This window comes from Molothrus ater, chromosome Z (assembly GCF_012460135.2).
Source record: "Molothrus ater isolate BHLD 08-10-18 breed brown headed cowbird chromosome Z, BPBGC_Mater_1.1, whole genome shotgun sequence".
NCBI lineage: Eukaryota > Metazoa > Chordata > Aves > Passeriformes > Icteridae > Molothrus > Molothrus ater.
Window position 1 is genome coordinate 68992100 of NC_050511.2, and position 20081 is coordinate 69012180.

The 20081-nt window shown below is 40.1% G+C and overlaps 1 protein-coding gene across 4 annotated transcripts in view; it reads left to right on the top strand.

Moving 5' to 3' along the window:
- SSBP2 (single stranded DNA binding protein 2) overlaps window positions 1-20081 on the top strand; it is a 137207-nt gene that overhangs the window by 34771 nt on the left and 82355 nt on the right. For all 4 annotated transcript variants that reach the window (XM_036403698.2, XM_036403699.2, XM_036403700.2 and 1 more), the window contains exons 3-4: window positions 1731-1792; window positions 3425-3509. In XM_036403698.2, coding sequence (XP_036259591.1) covers window positions 1731-1792; window positions 3425-3509 — 147 coding nt within the window. The remainder of the gene's footprint in view (window positions 1-1730; window positions 1793-3424; window positions 3510-20081) is intronic.

The window sequence follows — 20081 nt, forward strand, 5'->3', positions numbered from 1 at the left end:
TCTCTTCATTATGTAATTTTGAACCTTCTCAGAGGTACTGTGTGTTCCTGATTATTAGTACAAGTCTTTCCAAGACATTCCCAGGCTGCATGAGGAGCAGCTGGGCCTCTGAGAAGTGTATTTGAAGAGCGTGTAATACCTTTGTAGTGACTTTGGCTTCCAAATATTTGTCACTTTTTCCTGCCAGCACTTAAGGAACTTTAGGCACTTAAACACTTCAGGAACTTTGTGAAATATGTTTTTTGTGTATTAGCTGCTGTGTGAGGGATGTTGGTTTTCATTCTGCCAGCTTTACCAACTCAAGTGATAGTGGCTCAGTGTTATTTTTTATAGACAATTTAAAATAGCATAGTTATTTTTGAAGAGTTGTGTTCAAATAATATGTCAAATTTGCATTAGGTTTGAGATTTTCTATATGGATTTTCATGTAAGTCCAAACAACATTTTTAGGCATATGAGCTACATATTCTGTATTGACAAAACTTGCACGTGTTTGAATTTCCTAAGAACTGGATGTGGAAATCAAGTGAGAGTTGAGAATCTTAAAGTCTCTTTAAAAAATGCCAGCTTTAGGAAGGACACTGGCAGTATGAATACTACCTTTAATATTATGCTTTTATGTTTTTTTACATATTTGTATATAGATCTGTCACTTTAAATTTCTTTCATATTACAGCTGTTTAAGCATTTGATTAAAATAACCCTTTTCTTGTCTGCCATTGCTTCTGTCTCTAGAGAAGAATATGGTTTGTGCTTTTAACAACTCCTTTTTTAAGAGAGTTGGACAGGAAATTATGCTGTGTGTCATTGTAACTAGAGGAGTTTGCAGTGCACACAATGCAAAGTGTGCACCAAAGATTCACCAAGTTCTAACATGAGACATTCTTTTGGACAGTGTGGGCTCTGTGATAGCCCAAACTATTTAATTTTGGAGATAAGGACAAGCTACTGACTGGCATTGAAAAGATGCTGGTGTGATTGTAGTTAAGGTACAACATTTGGGAAGTTTTGCAGAGAAACAGATTCTGTTGCTGTGGGTGGCGTTGTCTGATGGGTTCCCTGATCAACAACAAAAGTTTGAATTCAGGAGCCGAGAGTTCTTAAACTGCATTTCCTGTGAAAACAGCCTCAAACAGACCCAGTTTCCTTGGTGGGAGGGAAGTCCCAGGCAGTAGAGGTGTTGAGGAGAGCTTGCCAGCACAGGAGAGCAAGCCAGAGTAGCTGTGCACGTTCCCTGGCTGGTGGGAGCTGGGTTATGGCAGTGCTGCTGCCTGGCTTTTGCCACATTACCTGTGACTGAAGCACTCCTCGAGCATTATAAAACACTGCTGGCCCTGGCTGCGGGGGGAAGAGTGCCACCTGCTGAATCCACAGCATCACTCCTGTGCAAATGGGAAAAGATTTCAGGCTTTAAGGGTACTTCAAAATCACTTTTTTAATCATGCGTTTTTGAACTTAAAATAATACACAATATATTCAGAATTTAAAAAAAAACCCAAAGAATAAAATTCTAAACTATGCTTCCCTAGCACAAGAGGAGCTAATGTAAAGTGTCAGCTATATCAATAAATATAGAAAAGTAAGTAAACAGCACATCCAAATTGATGACCATAAAGTGTCTCTTAAGTGTGGAATCTTCTGTTCCTCATCCTTTTTCTATGTGAATTATGTAGTGCTTTTTAGTCACAATGATCACAATGTACACCTCTGTTTTTATCATTTTATTTTAGATAAGATGGGAAAAAAACATCACACTGGGGGAGCCCCCAGGATTCTTGCATTCCTGGTGGTGGTAAGTACCAGTTTTCTTCTCCTCTGGTTTTCCTAGAATATGTTGATGTCCAGTTTCAGCTGCAGGAGGCAAGAAATTCAGGTGAACAGTGTAAAAAAAATAAGAGGATCAGGATTAAGAAGCATTCTCTTATTAAGGAATAAAATAACAGAAAATGAGGTACAGAAACGGAAATAACAGAAAAAGATACTAGATATTGGATACAGAAAGAAAGAAATACTGCATAGCACATTGATAAGAAAGGAGGTGGCCTGGCTTTCCTTCTTCACCACCTTCCAGCACATTTTGCAGCTAAGGGGTCATTCCACATATCATAAATACTTACATTTGGAAGAAAACACAGTAAATACAGAGACTGTGTAGATGTGAACTTGCTCAGTCTGCAGTCCACAGCTGTGTGTGTAGTATTCCCCAGGGGAGAAGAGTGCTCATAGGCAGTGCTGTGTAGCCGTGGTATTTATTCATTATTTTAGTATATCCAACAAGCCTGTGTTTGAAGAAATGCAGAAGTGCAGAGAATATGCCCAGCTGTCAGAAGTACAAGAATTCACAGGTTTTGAAATGGCCCCATTTGAACCCAAGTGATTTGCACAGCTGCATGGGAAGTGGGGTATCCTTTTTTGACCATTCTTTGACAGCTCTTGCTGTGTGATGGAAGCCTGGCAAGAACATGTCCCTTTTATCTCTAATGTCTGCATTATCCTTAATTTTGATTGTCTGTGGCAGAGTGCTCAAATTGTCCATAAATCCCTATTATGGTGCTGGATTAAGTTATAGAGGAGTAAATCTAAACCAGTAAAAAACCGCTATGAAACTCCAACAAATTTTGTTACTCAAATATGTTACTAAGTCATTCTAGCATAGACACAGTTTCATTCCAGAAACTTTGTGGTAGAAGTGATTGGTATGTAACTATAGTTGAAGGAGTTTGTGGGGAAGACCAACGGGATTATGTGCCATAATACCCTTCCTTTTATTCTTTATGACCTAAGAAGTTGCCCATGCCTTTTTTGTGCTTGCCCAGGCACCAGATCCTCAGGGAGCTTTGGTTTAAGCACAGGACTGGACATTTGTCCATGGAAGCTGTGGCTGCCCCATCCCTGGAAGTGCCCAAGGCCAGGCTGGGCAGGACTCAGAGTAACCTGGGATAGTGGAAGGTGTTGGAGACTGGATGGGCTCTAAAATCCTTCCAATCCAAATTGTTCTGTGATTTCAGGAACCTTGACCATGGAAGGATTCCCAGTTTTCTCTCCAGTTTCTTTCCTTTCCATATTATTATGAATTCATTCCTTCCCATGCTTTGTGGAAGTCGTTTGAGCAGTTGCTGGAGGGATAAGATTAAATGCACAGTAGTACACAGTGTATTTGTATTTATTACCCCACATTCTTGGTCTGTAGTGCAGTGGTGCTAAAGGAGTACAGCACTGCTTGCCTCAGAGATCAGATGGCAGGACTTGTTCCTCACAGATGATTTACAAATCTAAATTCTTCCGTAGAGGGGAGTGTTCTCATTCTTTGGAGAGAAAGTGGCATTTCTGTATAGGAACATCCATGTGGGGTTTGTGTATGCCATAAAATGCAAGTGAGCATCACAGTGACACTCTCACCATCCCTGTAACCTTTCCCTTGCAGTGTGTTCTGGGATCTCTACTGTGCAGCTCCAGAAAGACGAGAAACATGTGAACACTCAAGTGAAGCAAAAGCCTTTCATGACTACGTAAGTTTTGTGTGTCTTTACCATGGCTTCCTTAACTGCATGTATAAATGTGATAGAGAAGTATTTTGCACTGCAGTGGCTCAAAAACACAGGTGCTGTTCATATGTAACTCTCAGTTTCCTAGGGATACCTTAGAATTAGGAGTTCCTAATTCTTTAATTGCCAGCACGATATGGGTGACTCCTGGAAGCTGTCTCAGAGATCAAGGTGCTGTCCCATGTGTTAATGCAGAATAAAGAGTGTCCTTCTGCCCCCCATGCCGTGGACACATGAGGCTGGTCACAAAGGCACAGGACAGATGGAAACATGGATCTGACCTGCCCAAATATCTGTGCTCTGTCAGTGCTAAAGAAAAGACTGTTCTGTAGACGGAATTGATCTCTGGCTTCTGCCAGGACCACCGTGGCTGAAACTGGGGTGGTTCATATGCTTTTGTATCCTGAAATAACCTGGAGATTTTTCACCCTAATAAACAATCAAGCGACATAGAATAAGTTAAATGCAAAATCAGCTGGTCAAAGACAACAGGAGGAATAAAGGGTAGAAGTTTCATGACAGTTTTGCTGCCTTTGGGACTTCGTTCAAAACATGACAGGGGAGTCTTGAGTGAAAGTAGCTCTCACAATACAACTGTGAAAACTCTCCTTGAGTCTTTTCCAGGTCTGTCTCACAAATAGTGTCTAGTTACTGCCAAAAAGTATTTCTGTGGATAAAACTGACATTAGACTGCCCTATCCCAGTGTCTTATAAACACACTTTGGGAACAACAGAAATGATTCAGTAAAGTGACCATTTTGCATTTTCTGTTCTCAAAATCTGGTAATGGCTTGGCATCCTACAACATGTGAGCTAATGGTGATCTAGCCTTGTTGTTTATTTGCAGTAAACACCACCTTAGACTCTGAATGCACCATCAGCACAGTCAGAGATATCCAGCTTCTTTCACCAATGTCTCTTTAACACTCTGTAGTGGTGATTATATTGTGAGGGTGACTGGTTAAGGAGCTTGGACCATGTTGCACAGTCATGTCCAGGCTACGCTGACCACTACACATAATTAATGAAAGAAATAATTATCAGAGAGAGGAACAAAGTTTTAACGACATTTTGTACCCACAGAGTTGTTAAGGTCAGCCAATTTAGTAAGGTACATTCCTCAAATTAAAAATGAGGTATCTCTTGCAAGCACAGTAGTTGTGGTCATTTTGTCCTAATCTGTTGTAAATAAAAAGTTGCTGGAAAAAGAAAAGACTTAGCTATTAGTATTAGCTACTTAGTATTTTGTTTCCTTGTTATTAGAGGAAGGTTTAATTCCCCACTGAAGGAGCAGTTGTTTACAGGAATAGTGTAAGACCATGAGGAATGACATTAGAGATTTAAATCTGGGCAGATCCAAAGCACAACAGTTGACTTCAGTGGGGGACATTGTGTTCTCAAAATTAAGTGTATGTAACAAAAGCCAAAAATCCGAAAAATGTAAATATTGTTATGAAACAAAATTGTGAAACAGAATGATCAGCGAGAGGAAATTTTCAGTGAAAAAGTATTTGGAGTCTAAAAGGAGTCCACAAACCTTTAAGCTCAGGAGAGTTTAATTGATTAGTAAGTCCACTATTGAGTCTAAATTTAGAGGTGTACTAGGAATTTGAGTAGGTGAATTAAAGTAGTTAGAAACCTCCTTTGGCATGTTCCATTAGCATTTCTACAGGCCTTGGAATATTACATGACCTTATTGCTCATTTATGATGTGTATTGTCATAATTCAAGAAAAGTGAGAAACTGCAAGTTCGGTGTGTCCTACAATTCTGTGATTGAATATTTAACTTACTGTGTAAAGTCATGCTTGATGAAGAAAAGATAAAATTGTGGTATGATTCTATTTGCACATCAAGACAGGATGAACATTTATTTTAGAAACAATTTGGTTTACTTCAGAAATTAATTTGCCTGGTGTTTGTAAAACCAATCTCTCAATATTTTAAGGTGGCAGGAAAAGCTCTGCATTGTTTTTGTCACAGTTGGGATAAAGTAATTTGATCCCTCACAAGTCTCACCATGCTCCTTGTTATCACTTAGGTTTTGCTTAGGACAGTCTTCATCATGGTTTTTGTGTCTGGTATTTTAAGGTAGCATTGTAAGCTCATGTCAAAAAACAAGAGGGTGGTATGAGGATATAGCCAAGCAGATCTCACAGCAGAGGACGATGAACGTGCAGTGAGTGAAATCCTGATCCACACAGTGTCTTGCCATTGTGGAGAGGTCAAAATCCCACCATCAGTGGGAGCTGCTGGAATCTTCCTCCTGCCGAGGCTGCCGGGGATGGTAAATCAAAACTCTGCTGCTACATTGCAGGTCAAGTAGTGGAGCATTTGTAGCTGTGCTGTCGTATCTGAAAACTGTTACTGTACGTACAAAACAGCACAGAAGGCTTGTTTATTAATTCATGCGAGCAATTCAGAATTTTTTATTAGGCATGTGTTCCACTTGACCTAAGAAAAACCGTTCCTGCTGAAGGGGTGCGTGGTCTGGCTGCTGCAGACATGGCAGCTGTAGCTGAGTGGGCTGTGTTTGGAGAGGAAATAATCTTGTCTTTGCTTTTGTGGAGAGAGAAAGGCTTAGGAATGCTTGATGGAGGAGGAAAGCACTTGCAGATGATTTAATGATTTGGAAATATTGCTGCCTCACTCGACATAGCTGCGAGTCAGGCAGGAACACACAGGTTGACTCATGAAATGAATGCGCAGAAAGACTGAGTTTCTTCAAGTTTACTTACAAGCTTTACATTATCTGAACTGCAACTGTAAGATTAATGCTGTTTGAGTTCCCTCCCCCTTCAGACAGTGTGTTGTGGCTTGCAGCACTACAATGCTCATCTTACTAAAAATACACTAAATAGAAAGGTAAAGCCCAATTCTGGCTTTATAGAGAAGATTTTCCATGCTCATCCTGAGTTTAAGTATTTGCAGCTTCCCCCGTATTTAGAATGGATTTTATGTTTATTTTCTGTCAAGATTTGCCACTGGATATGTTTTCTTCTGAGTGAACAGGGTTCTGAACTGATGAGGTACATTTTTATCATTTTTTTAGGCTTGAAAAGATGCATGTCATGAATGTGCATGTGCTGGATCAGGGAGACAGCTCCTGGGCTGGAAGTTTTAAGATATATCATGTAGAATTGGAAATTGTTTCAGGTGACTCAGGAAAGAAAACTGTTGCTTGCTCACCCAGCCCGTTAATACTGCAGGCATTTCAGTGGGAGTAGCTTCATTTGAAGCAGAAAAATCCCCGTGATTTTTTTCCAGGTACCTGTTACTTTACTTTTTCCTGGAGGAAAACTTCTGCACACTTTGAAGTCTTGTGAGAAATCATGTACATGGATGGTCTGAGGCGAAATTCAGTCTTCAGTGTAGAATGGTTTGTGTTTCTTCACGATGTCCTGAGGAGATTTCTTCACCTCTCTAGTTAAGAGCTCTTTTTTCCACATTTTGAGATCTTCTCCTGAGAGAAGCAAGTTCCAACATACATCTCTTTCCACTTCTTTCCAAGCTGAAAACTGTGTCCAAAAGGGGAAATAAAAACTTTTAGCAGTACCCCATCTTCTGATGGCCACAAATGGCCATCCCACTCTTCCTCAGGCCTGGCCATTCATCCCCATCTCTGGGTTGAAAGGGGTGGTACCTGAAAATCCTTTTTTACAAGATGATTTCTGTACATAGCAGTTAAGATATTTTTACTCTCCAGAAATTTCTGTGCTCCTGTTATCTCACACTCCTGGCATTGGAAGTTTTTCCATGTGGTGCTGGTGCAAAGAAGGCGTACACTGTTTCTCACATGTAGCGTATTAAAATCTTGATTATTTTCCAGTTAAGGTTTGATTAGTTCTCCCCAGCTCTTTGAAAGATCACTTCTGCTGTGGGCAAAGGTGTCTGGTGTGTGTTTGTGTCTGCCAGAAGAATTCCAGATAATGCACAGGGTATCAAACCAGAGACACTCCTTGCTCCAGAGACTGAAATGAGCTAGGCCCACATCCTCGCTGCCCTGTTGGCACAGTTCAGTGCTGAGCTCTGTGACAGAGGGCTGTAGAGTGTACCAAAGACAATGCTGTCACTGGTTTTGTCCAGATTATTACTTTTAAAGATCATGAGTAGAGAAATAAAATTTTCCTAGAAGTTACTGAGCGGAGTGTTTGGACATTTGAGGTGGCTGCTCAGTCTCTGTGCACCTCTCTTCAGAAAAGTTGGGTCTCTGCATTTATTTCTAGGTTTTATGGGGAGAGAAATTACTACTTTATTCTCTGCACCCATCTCCCTTCAGCAGAACTAAGAGGCACTTGCACACCCTAAATGCCCCAAGTCTCCTTAACTAATCATTATCAATACTGAGTATTTGAGGAGTTGTGAATACTTTTATGTCCGTTTTGGACTACAGATTTCCATGAAAAGCCCGTGAGACGGTTCTCCCAAAAGAACTGTTTTGTTTCTGGTTTCATTAAACTGCTGTCCTCCTTCTCTGCCTTTTGTGCATTAGGGATGGAGGAACTTGTTTTCATTCTTGATTGCCTGACCCATCTCTTGATACTGCGACCTTCTGCAGGCAGCCTAGCTAGGGCAGCTTTTGCTTCTAGCTTTATTGCTGAAAATGGAATTCTAGGTCTGGTTTCCAGCTGTCAGTTTCTGTGAAGAATGCATTTTAAACTCCTTCTGCTTAAAACAGAAATTAAGGAAAAAACCTCCCCACCATCCTTATCCTCCAATAGAAGGGCAAAAAAAGACAAGTTGTCCTGCTTTGCTCCAGGGCTTTTGTTCCAGAGGCTGCAGATCTGAGTTACCTGTTAGTTCCTTACCTGAGTTCCACAAAGTTCTGGAAGGCCCTTTGCATATTTACTGATCATCACTAAGTCAGGGATTTCACCCTCAGAATTTGTTCTTCAGACAATTGATTTGTCTACTCTGTAAGATAGTTCCTGTGTCCAGATGGAGAACAGGTTATTTCTTAAAAGTAGAAGAAATTTATCAAGTGGCTGTAGCATTCTTTTTGTAGTTAATAGGGAAGTGAAAAGAATTTCGTCTCATACATTCATTGTTAAAATTGTATTCTTTCTTTTTGTGTAAGTAGTATTCATATTTAATTTTGAATGAAGTGTCTTTCTTTGCTGCTCTTTTCATTCTGTGGAGATCATGTCTCACAGTGTTCAGGTATATGTGCAGTAAAATGTGTTCTTAAATATGGAAACCAGGAGAAAACAAAGAATTTGCTTTTGCTTTGAAATTCCATACCTGAACACATTAAGTAAATCCATATGGCTAAAGATTGCACAACAGTAAACAATTAACAAACCATATTTTTTGCAGAATACTGTTTGGTGTAATCTTCCCAAGGTGGTGCATCCTTGACTTTCTCATGTGTGCAGCCAAAAATGCAGTGAATGTGAAAACTGGGTAAATGTTTAGGGTTCTTGTCCTTGGTGTAGGACACAGTTTTGTCTGCATGAAGGCCAGTGCTCACTGGGAGGTTTGGGGAGGACAGGGTGGGTCACCAGCTGAGGGTCTTACATAGAATTTACACAGGTGAGATGGGCTGCCTCAGTCTCCCATCTCCTTAATTTTATTGCTCAGTAGCTGTTCATTAATTGTGTGGAAAGGATTAATTAAAAGCATGCTCCAGCTCCCAAAGTCTGCAAACAACATTGCCTGGTGTCAGGTGTTCATGAGTGAATATCAGAATATCGCACTGGATCTCCAAGAGTATGAAACTTTTTTTGGCACACCAGAAATTTTTCAAAGTTGAGCAATTGGGATTCCCCTTGGAATTCAGAGACTCTTTTTGCAGGAAAATCAGGATTAATTTCCTGTTTCCTGCTAAGAAATCCCCCAGTTGAATTCTTGTTCTTACATTTTCATGAAGGGGGAAGATGTGCTTGTACTGCTCATACCATCCTTCTTCATCATTCCTTCCCATAAATTAGTAGAAAATATAATGCTTGGATTTGAGCTGCTCTCTGTCACAAATGTTAATTGTAAGCTCTGATACAGAAATGTGTTGCTTCTTACAGGCAACGTATTTTTCCTCTTTATAGAGGTAATTTCCCAGGTAATTTTGTGCATTGCTTCTCTTTTAATGTGAGAATTCAGCCACTTGTTTCAGAGAGCACAGGCAGCATTTCCTCTCTAAAATTCCAATTGCTCTTCTTTAAGTGAATATTTAATTTCCTTGGAATTTAGAAGTAAAATAGTTAATTAGTTTGAGCTCAGTGGAAGCCTCAGACAGGATAAGGAACCACCATTTCCCCAAAGGTAATTTAGCTCCTCTTTCATGGTTCCCCGAGGGAGGCAGTGGACACATTTCTTTCTTTTTCCTCTTCTCTAACAACCATTTTAGCTTAACTTTCATTGAAAACAATGGGAGATAACAGCCATTTTAATGAGGGCAGGCTTTGGGAACATTCTGTGTGAAAAATAGTATTTATTTAGAGTGGAGCACCAAAAACATTTATATACACTGTATGCAGAACCATGCCAAATTCATGAAAGGGGACAAAATTTGGTTTTCTTTTGCTTGGAGGCAGAGGAGGGGGATGTGAAGGCACAGGAAGTTAAGGGAGAAGTGAGTGGTTGAAGAGATAATGTTGAATTCACAGGATGAGGTAGAGGCTGAAAGGCAAAGGGAAGTGGCTGGAAAGCTCAGGCTGCTTCACAGCCTTCTAGAGGAGCTTAATTTTTTTCAAAAACGCAGGTAAAATCTGGTTGTAAGTTTTTTTGGGTTTTTTTGTAAACATGGATAGGCAGACTGTTAACTTACTAGATACTTTAGTTCATGACAGGTGTCTCCATGGATTAATTTCTCTGCGTTCTGAAGTCAAGGGCTTTCTTTATAATTAAAATAAAGCTGAAGTCCTTCTGCTCTAAAGATGTGATGTGTCATTGCCTGGAAGAAGGCTCCACAGGAAATTTCTGACCAGTTCAATGGAAGTCCCAGGGTACTGCAATTTCTTTTCCTGTGTGGTTATCCTGATGAAGAACTTTCAACTTCAGCCATTTCTTAGAGTATTGTTGTTAAATGTATCCTGTGTAAAATGTGTTGCAATTGAATGAACTCTGCTCATTCAAATTTTAATTTTTTAATTTGCTCGAATGGATTATTTATGCTACCATAGTGAAAGCTGTATTGCCGTTTAAATTTTAAACTTTACCATTTGGAGTGAACTTAAAATCGAGGTTTCAGAGGAGAGAGGGTATTTTTTCTTTTACAAATGAAAGCACTTATGCATATACACACTTCATAGGATGTGATTAATACGGAAGTGCAAACCTTCTGGATTTTAGACATTGCATCAAAAATTGTAGAAGCCTCCCTTATTTTGAATTTATTTCACCTTTAATATTGAGAATATACAATCTACTGTAAGTTTAAGTAGCATTGAGAAATGTCCTGTTTCCAAACTTTTGTTTTAGTAGTTGTATTTTAAAAACATTTTATTTGTCACTGTTGACATACAGATCATCCTCACTCATGGCAGAGTGCACACAATATGTTCTTGCAGCATTCCAGAACATCACTAAAGGAGGTCAAGTTGTAGCTTTGTAACACTGGGAATGTTAAATGGACTAACTCTGAATGTAGAGCTGGACATTTTCTGGCATTAATATTTAACATAATGCCTTACATCAACAGAGCACAAACACTTGATCAATAGGGAGCAAGTGCTGGGTTAGGGCCTGCTGCCTCTGCTGACTCTTCCTCCCCCTCGTGCTCCTCCTCCTGATGGTTCATCTTCCACAGAGGGTCCCTCCTGATGTTTATGGTTCAGGGTTTGCACAGTCCCACTTCAGCTGGTCACATCTCCCTGGGCTGAGGCTCTGCACCAATGCCATTTGGATTTTGCCTTTTTTCTTTGCTATGGTCTCTGTATTCTTTGCACATTAATTTGTGGCTCTGTAGCTTATTGTATTAATTACTAGTTTACCCAGTAATTTTCCATGGCCTTTCCCTAAACAAAAAGAAAAATTCCAGAGCTCCAGTCTCTGGGGGTACAGAGCCCCTGTGCTTTCTTGGCTCATTCCTGGCTCCCAAGGTTGGGAGCAGCTCTTGGAGATAGATTTCATGGCCAGAGTGCAGCCAGTGCCAAGGGAGGGCTCCAGAGAAAGGGCTGGACCTGGGGGTGGGGAATTGCATCACCACTTGTGCTCCTGATTGGTGCTTTTATCAATTACACTGATTTCCTGACACCTGTAAAATGTGCTCACCCTTGTGGGGGTGGCCTTTTGTAGACATATTTACATAACTGCCCCTGAAGTCCTCCAAATAAAGATCCACTTTTATAATACCTGCTTGCTAAAATTGTCTTGAGCTTCATTTCCAGTTTGGGGAAAAAAGGCAACAGCAGAGCTGCCTCTGGTGTGTGGCCATGCCTTTGTCTGCACCAGGTTAAGCACAGCTGCAGTGATGGGAAGCATTTTCCTTTTCCTCTTTGCCCAGGCTGGAGGCACTTCACCTAAATGCAATCTTCTTTAGTCTCATGAAAAGCAAAAGTGAAAGTGAGAGTCTTATGTCTGCACAATATGCCAAACACAGATTTTGTTATCAGCTCGACTGCTCCGTTAATACATCTAAGTGACTCATTTCAGACTTGCTTAGCACATTTCTGGAAAATCCAAGGACTTACAACTTCCATCTGCTCTCTAATATGATGAAAGATGAATCCTGAAGATCACAAATTGCAGGAGACGTGCGGCTCTTAATAAGAACAGCTGAACAACAAATGCCTTATGAGAGGTGGTGAAAAGTGAAGTAATGAGGAGGAAAGGCAGGGAGGCCTCTGGAGGGAACACGGATATCCATGGCTGACTAGAACTGTCACATCCAAACACCACACTAAATATGAGATGCACATTACATAACAGGAGTCACAGGGAGCAGATAATGGTCTTTTTGAATTTTCTGCAGAATTAAGGCCTGGGTGTTACAGGCACTCATGTTTACATGGGTCCTCGGGCCTGGACAAGATGTGGTGCTTGGGAAGAAATGTGCAGCTCTGGAGACTGGGATACATTTAGAGGAAAGCTTGGAAATCTTGTTTCTTATTTTGAGATCTCTGCATTCTAAACATGATAACCACTGAAAACAGTAAACCTGTAGTGCACACAGATAGATGAAGTACAGCATTTCATCTCCATTTTCTCCCCTCCGGAGAAAAATGGAGATTGTGGCATAATCAAAGAGAACAAAAAATATTTAACTTGACCTAGGGTGAAAATCTGCACTGCACTTTGTCCTTGTAGCCTGTTTTATTGTGACCCCTCCTTAACTTCAGTGTACATCTTCAAAGTGCTGTCACAGCAATATCCACAGACTGGATTTATGCCACTTTGGGAGGATACCTGTAACAAAACTCAGATGCAGCAGTCTGTAACCCATCAGAGGTTCATTTACCCAAGAAAGTAGTTCTGTGCATAATTCACACCAGAAGAGGTGCATGACCTGTCTGGTTTCCTCTGACACAGGAAGTGGAAGACAAAGTTCCCTATAAGGTAGATAATAAATATTATGTTCTGAGACATAAAGGGTCTGGAAAACATTTTCCAGTTCTGCTTTCAGATCCGATTTCCATATTGCAAACCTAAATTTTAGTCTGAAATGTACTGAGATCATAAGTAGTAGATAATTAAGGGAATGATTTAACCCCTGAGGTGAATTTTAATGTCATTTCTGTTAAGAGAGTGGCAGAAAAATGCACAGACTGGGCATACGCATAGAGTTGAGTGCGACATTTCACTTAATAAATCAGTTTTACACCAGTAGGATTTCAGTGAGATTTGTAAAGGCGAGCAGTGAGTCCCTGTGGAGCACGACCCCATTGGCTTGGTCCCAGCTCTGCACAGATGTTGGGATCTGCCTGGACAGGTCCAACAGCAGGATCAGGGACTCTGGCCCTCGCCTGGCAAACAATTTCATGGTCGAGTAGCATTTTGTGTGTGAATACTCTGATTAGAGTCACACATGTTTGCAGTAGCAGGGTCACAGAAAACAGTACAAATGCAGTGGGTCATTCCTGTTCACTGTTCAGTTGTAGAGGTACTTCTCTGTACCAAAATTATTAATTTATTTCATGTGGATTTTTTCTATGTATTTGAGGCAAAGACACCATTTTCCAGTTATCTCCATTGTGAAGAAAATATCAAATTTTCTGTTTACAAGCACAAAATTGTTAAAGAGTGGCTGCTGGACAACCCTTAGATATCCCTGCAAAAAGCTTTTTGCTCCATCTTATGATCTAATTTATAGTATTTTATTTATTTTCCCTGTATTTTCATATTTTTGTGTTACTCTGTATACACAAGGTGTTTTGTGAATCCCACTTCCAACTCCTTTATTTTTATTGCTCCAGCTGCTGTCCCCCCATTGCTGTATGGAGAACATGTGTTGGATTTCCTCTTAATAGGAAAAAGTGTAGCTACTTGACATCCTTGCTGCCTTTTCCTGATGATGTGCAGGATTTCTTCTTCCTGGAACAAGATGGATATTGGTATTTATTGTTGCAGCACTGTAGTGTGTTAAGGGTTTTGTTGAAGCTCCTGTTCCCGAAATCATGTTCCTTAAATTGTACAAGGAACTAAGCTTTCATTATTGAAAAAAAATAATCTTTTTTAGCCTGATTATTTAGAAAAAACACGATCTGAGTGAATGGTGGAAAATAATTAGGTACCAAAAGAAAGAAATTTCCTCAGTAAAGCTGACATTGCTTCTGTTCAGTTTCCTGAATTCCAAATTAGCACAAGAAAATGGTATTGAAGGCTAAGGTATCCAAGAGGGTGATTGCAGAAGAGGGCTTTAATAGGTTTTTCTTGTTCTACCCTGTTACCAGATGCTGTTTCACCCCACAGGGGTAGTTCTCAAACATTGATCATTAATAAATCCACTTTTTTCTGTTGCCACTAGAACACACAAACACATGTAACTTTCCATTTTGGTGCAATATGGGTAATAGTTTACAAAGGGCAACCTGTAGTTTAAGATTCTTTTTAAAAGCCTATTTTTGGTTGCTTTATGTTTTCCTAACTTCAGCAGTTGTAGCTGAGTTGTCTTTCCAAGATCTCTGTCCATTAAATGTCTCAGTGATGCTGCTGTGGCACTCAGGCATCTCTCAAGCTATCTAGTGACAGAACTGGAGCTTTATGGAGGTGGTTTTTTATTAAATACCTGTGTTCAGATGTGCTGTGCTTCTATCCCACATAGACACACAAATTTTGTTGTGCAGAACTTTCACATCCTTCCAGAAGACTCTCTCAGACCCCACCTCAGTCTTTGCAATGTTTGTCAGTGACAATTTTTTGGTTAGTTCGTGCTTTTGGGTTAGAAAGCTCTCAATAAACAGTGTATTATTCACTTCTGAGCAGCCTCTGACTTAAAAAAAAATATAAGAGAAAAAATTATCACCTCGGTATTTTTATTTTTTTTCTTCTTAATTTTCCCACTACCCAAATGCAAAGCAGTGATGATTTGTTAATAGTGTCAACTGGAAATGGCCCAGTTAACATTATTAACATCAGGTATAAGGTTTGAAAGGTGGTAAAACCTCTGGGTTTGTTCTGTGCCTTAAAAACACATTTAATGAGAGCAGGAACTGAAACAGGTAGTAATTTGTGCTCTGGTGATTCTGACATCATGAATTAAATCTCAGCTATGCCTGCTCAAATTTTAGCTACCAGTACATGTTAATATAAGTACCCTGTTGGTGGCTCTTTTTTTTTCTTTCCTTCTTTTATTTTTTTAACACAAAAATGTGGAGTCTGCAGCAGCTGTTCCTGACATGAGATGAACTCCAGAGGTGCTCCAGCTGCCATAAATCAAGCTGCCTGTTCAAGAGGCTGAGTAAGGGTATTTATCTCCAGTAATAATCTCTTCTCTTAACAAAGAGCCTTTTTTTTAAAATACAGGGCTGATACTGGATTAACCAAACTCTGTAAACCAGTCACATGAAAGAGGTGGTGTATCCTGGTTTTGTCAGGAGCTTCTCAGTTTAGAAAAGTTACAGTAAAACACAGCAATTCAAATTAGATTGCTCACAATTTTCAGATTTTCAGGTTGAGGTCAAAGGAAATATTTTAAGAAGTAAACATGCTTTTACATTCTAGATTTATTAGTGACTAGAAGCCACCTTAGAAAATGTGTTCCAGCTTTATTAAACACTGCCTGGAAAATGCTGCAGTTGTTAAGATATTGCCTGGTAGCAGAAACTGAATTATTGTTTGTGGTGGTGTAAGCACTTCTGCACAGCCATTGCCTAAACAGGAGAAGAATTCTGTAAGTTAGAATTGCCTTTTTTTGGTAGTAATTTCTGTGTTGCACTTTTGCTCAGTAAGCAAACCATGGAGCTGTTGGAGCTGCAGAAGTAGAATGTGTCCATTTATGTCTTGTGGACAATACATTTCCTTGAACATTTTAACTCTTGTGCCATTGCTTGGTGTTTTATTTCATCCTGAGGCTTCTAAACTTTATTTAATTTTTTTTGAAGTCATGGTGGTGACATTTGGTTCCTCTGGTTGTCTTCAGGGAAACTTCAGATGCCCCAAAACACAAAATGCTGTTGGAGTTGTTAATCCTAAAGTGTGATTTCTGTGGAAATAAAAAGGCTTAGGAAGCCCTTACTGGTGCTGATTCAGAAATTACATTACATGAGGGTAGGAGTAGTGCAGAAATACTTGATATTCTAGACTCTTCGTGAATTATTATAATTAATAGAGCTGGTCATGAAACAGAGTGAAGGTCAGTACAAAAGAAAAAACAGTCACAGGACAATGTTTTTAAAGTGCCATTGATGATATGTCCTGTTTTCCAGAGACCAACCTATAGTAAATTAAACTTAGAAATCTCCAAACATATTTATTTATAAAGAATTAAAAAGACAAGAATTTCTTACAAGTTTCTTTTCGTGACACAGAGGATGTGTCCTTGAGCCTCCTCAAGTTTTTCCCATAATTTTGGGAGTGCTTCTTGCATTTGGGGGCATTTCCTTAGTATGGAGGAGAAGGAGGTTTTGAACCTACTGCTCCTGGTGGTGCTGTGGCTCACAAACTCTGACAGGCATTTGGCTGCTGCATAAAAAGGCATTTCCATACTGCTTAATTGGTTCTGCACAAATTGCCAGAATTGAGCCGTAACTCTGATTTAACTAATGGGCACAAGTTACAGGAGTTGCTTTTGGTCACACCTTTCCCCCAGTCCCATGAAGTACTGAAACACCATGACTTCCTTTACAAATCAGGAAAAACATTATTTAAACTACTACTTTTTAATTATTATTATTATTTTTAAATTAGATAATATTATAAATATTTTAAACTTAGATAATATTTACACAGATGAGGTGACCATTCTAAACACCTTTGTCTGTGGTAAATAACCCAAGGCACAGATTCTTTTTTAGCTGTGTTTTCCTTGCACAACTCACCATTCCAGATCTGTGCTTTATGTCCCTTTGTTTGAGAGCTCAGTCCTGAGTTCTCTGAATCTGTGTTAAGGTAAGTTAGTTAAAGTTTTCATTTCATGTCAGCTTTGCTATGTGCAGGAAGATATCCCATCATACAGTTTTGTGATGTAACAAACCACTTGTATCTTTATAAGAACAGTCAGAAAAGTCTCAAGTATTGCTCTCAAGCATGCTGAAATGTCAGACTTCAGACTAGCTATCAGCCTTGACAAAATACACACATTTTCTCCTCCTTTTCTCAACCCACACATTGTGGTGGTTATCCTCCACTGATCGGTGATTTTGCTTTTAAAATATATGTTTCTCCTTTTTTTTTCTCCTTAACAACATGAATTCTTGACAAGCCAAGGCCTCTGCTTTAATTTTTAATCCCATCCTGACAGACATTCCGATTCACTCCCTGTAACTGCACTAGAATCAAATATTATTGCAGATGTTTGATGAACCATAGAATTGGTTCAAGTCTCATTTCCAGTTACTTAGTTTCTAAATGTTCTCTTTGGGGACCCAGGCAGTGCTGTCAATATTCTTTGTTACAGTTGCTCAGCAGTTTGCAGCTTAATATTGTCAAAGGGTTTTTGTACTGAAGCAGCTACTGAAGTCAGAACTTGTTATGGAATGGAAGAAATTTAGAAATGGGCCCCCTGTCCAGTGTTAAATTGTGGAAAAGGCTATTATTTTAATTGCTGTCCTAGGTATTGATCAAAACAACCCAATATTGCTTGTATCTGTGATCTTCTTGGTAGCTTTTTAATTAAGCAGCACCCCCAAAAGTAAGAGTTCATTATTATATCCAGAAAGTTAAATCTGCTGCCTAAACTAGCAAACATTCTTTTCTGTATTTCAGTTTTTCCAGTGGGGTTTTCTTTCCGTTTTATTTCTGAAGATATGCAATCAGCACACGCTGTGTCACTGTAGTACTTTTATTTTTGTAGATGCAAAGTGAAATGCTGAATTGTGTTGAGTAATTCATGTGCTGTGGTACTTTTGTACTGGTGTGCTGGAAGCAAGCTTTCATTTGCTGATTAGTATAAAACCTCTTTTTTTGTATTAAGTTGCACTGTGTCTGTACATGGTCCTCAAACACTGCTCCCAGCATGAAGTCTAACACATGAAAATTTGTAAAGTCATTGCTCTCCAGCAAAATCTGATTTCCTCCTGCTAATTTCAGGAGGACTGGGGAAAGAACAAGGACCTAAATTGTCAGGTCCTGATTTGTAAATCTGCTGCCTCACTGCCACTTTATTGGGTATTTGGAAAGTCTGCTGCAAGGTTGTTCAGGATTTGGAGTACTTAAAAAACCTGCAATTTAAACTCCCAGAATAACTGATCAAGAATCAAGATAATATTTTCCACAGGGTAATGTATAGAGCCCTTTAAAAAAATCAGTGTTGTTGCACCTGGAGTTGAATTTCCCAGGTGATTATTGAATAGTTTTTTTAGGTAGTTTTAGGGAACCTTTTAGTATTTTTAAAATTTTGTTTTGGTCCCAAATAAAGATAGTATTTATTGCTGGATTGCACTGCAGTGAAGCTGAAATTATGTCTGTGAGATATATAAACATACCTATATAAATATATCTGATGAATGCAGGCATTATAATCCATATGTCTCACAGCAGAACTGTCCCTATTTTCAGTTTTCAGTTGGTGAAATAATGTCAGGCCCACCCATATCTTTCAGCAGCATTGGTGCTGAAAGCAATCCCATGTTCCGGAATTAATATTGCTGCTTCTCTCAGAGACTGAAGGAGGAGGAGGAAGAGAGTATTTAAGCCTTCAGCTGTGTGGTGGATAAGAACGGGAACGGCTTGAATGTTGACCTGCTGGAATGTGAAGCTGAAGATGGAAAATTCACTGATGTAGTTGAGAACTTGTGGTTTTGAGTGTGGGATCAAAACCACTTCTAGATCAAGGTGGCTCAGATGTGCAGGAATAGCTCAGGAGCCTCCAGCAGTTCTGCGTGTTTATACCACTGAGAAACTGGGATTCCCCAGATCAAAGGGGAGATTTTCTGGAGATAATTGATATTTTAAGGTAATTAACGTTGTGGTTTCCAGCTTGCACATCCATCATTTGCTTTCCCCCCCTGCGCTGTCTGACAGCAAGACGTGAAATCCCCAGCCAGCCCAGCTCTGCAGGAGCAAACAATGCAGGTCCTCACCCTGTTTGCTCTGACTCCTGGGTTTGTCCTCCTCTAACCACATATTTGAACAGAGCTCTTGGGTAAACTGTGCTGTCCTCTCTCTTTTTTCCCCCCTACCAACTGCTGTCCCTGGCAGGCTCCCAGCATCCGCTTCCTCCCGTGGGCTGCGGCAGCGCCGGATCCCTGCGGAAATCCTGCGGCCAGCCCCGCTTCCTCTGGACACAGATCCAGCTCCTCTCTCTCCCTCTCTCTCCAGCTCTGCCATCCCTGCACCCAGCAGCTTCACATCCCCACATCCCCCAACAGCTCCCTTGCCTCTCCCTCTCCTGGTTCTGGATTCCTGCTGAACTCTTGGATGTTGCCCTCCCCATCTTTCTCTCTGTATGAGTTCACTGATGTCTTACCAATAATAAAATCCCAGCACAGTAACACTCAGTGTGACCTTTCCCCTCTTTTGGTCTGCCTTCTCCCCTCTCCCTGCTCACTTTTGTTCTGCCACAGGTTCAGGAAGGGGTTGTAGCTCTCCTGCTGCTTGTTGCAGTTGTTCAGCTTCCTTCTCTTGCATTCTTTGCATACTTCTTCACCTTTCTCTTATTAATTGCTATTCCCCCCTGATTTATAACTAAAGGCTTTTAATCCTTCTTTTCTAGAAGAACACACACACACATACACCAAAAAAATTCTGATTTCCATTTCCTTGAGCCACATCACTGTCTGTCATCAGCTTTTCACCCCTCACTGTGTGTGTTTGGAGCACCTCTCCTTCACAGGCATGAGGGACCTTCTCCATCTCAGACTTCGCCTGTTTTATTCGCATGAAAAGTCTGATCCATTCTTGACTTCATTCATCCTGTGCTTCCTTCAGTGCCATTGATGGCTTGGCTGTCTGTTCACCTCCTGACTTGCCAGATGTTCCTACATTGTTTCCTACAGTGACTTTT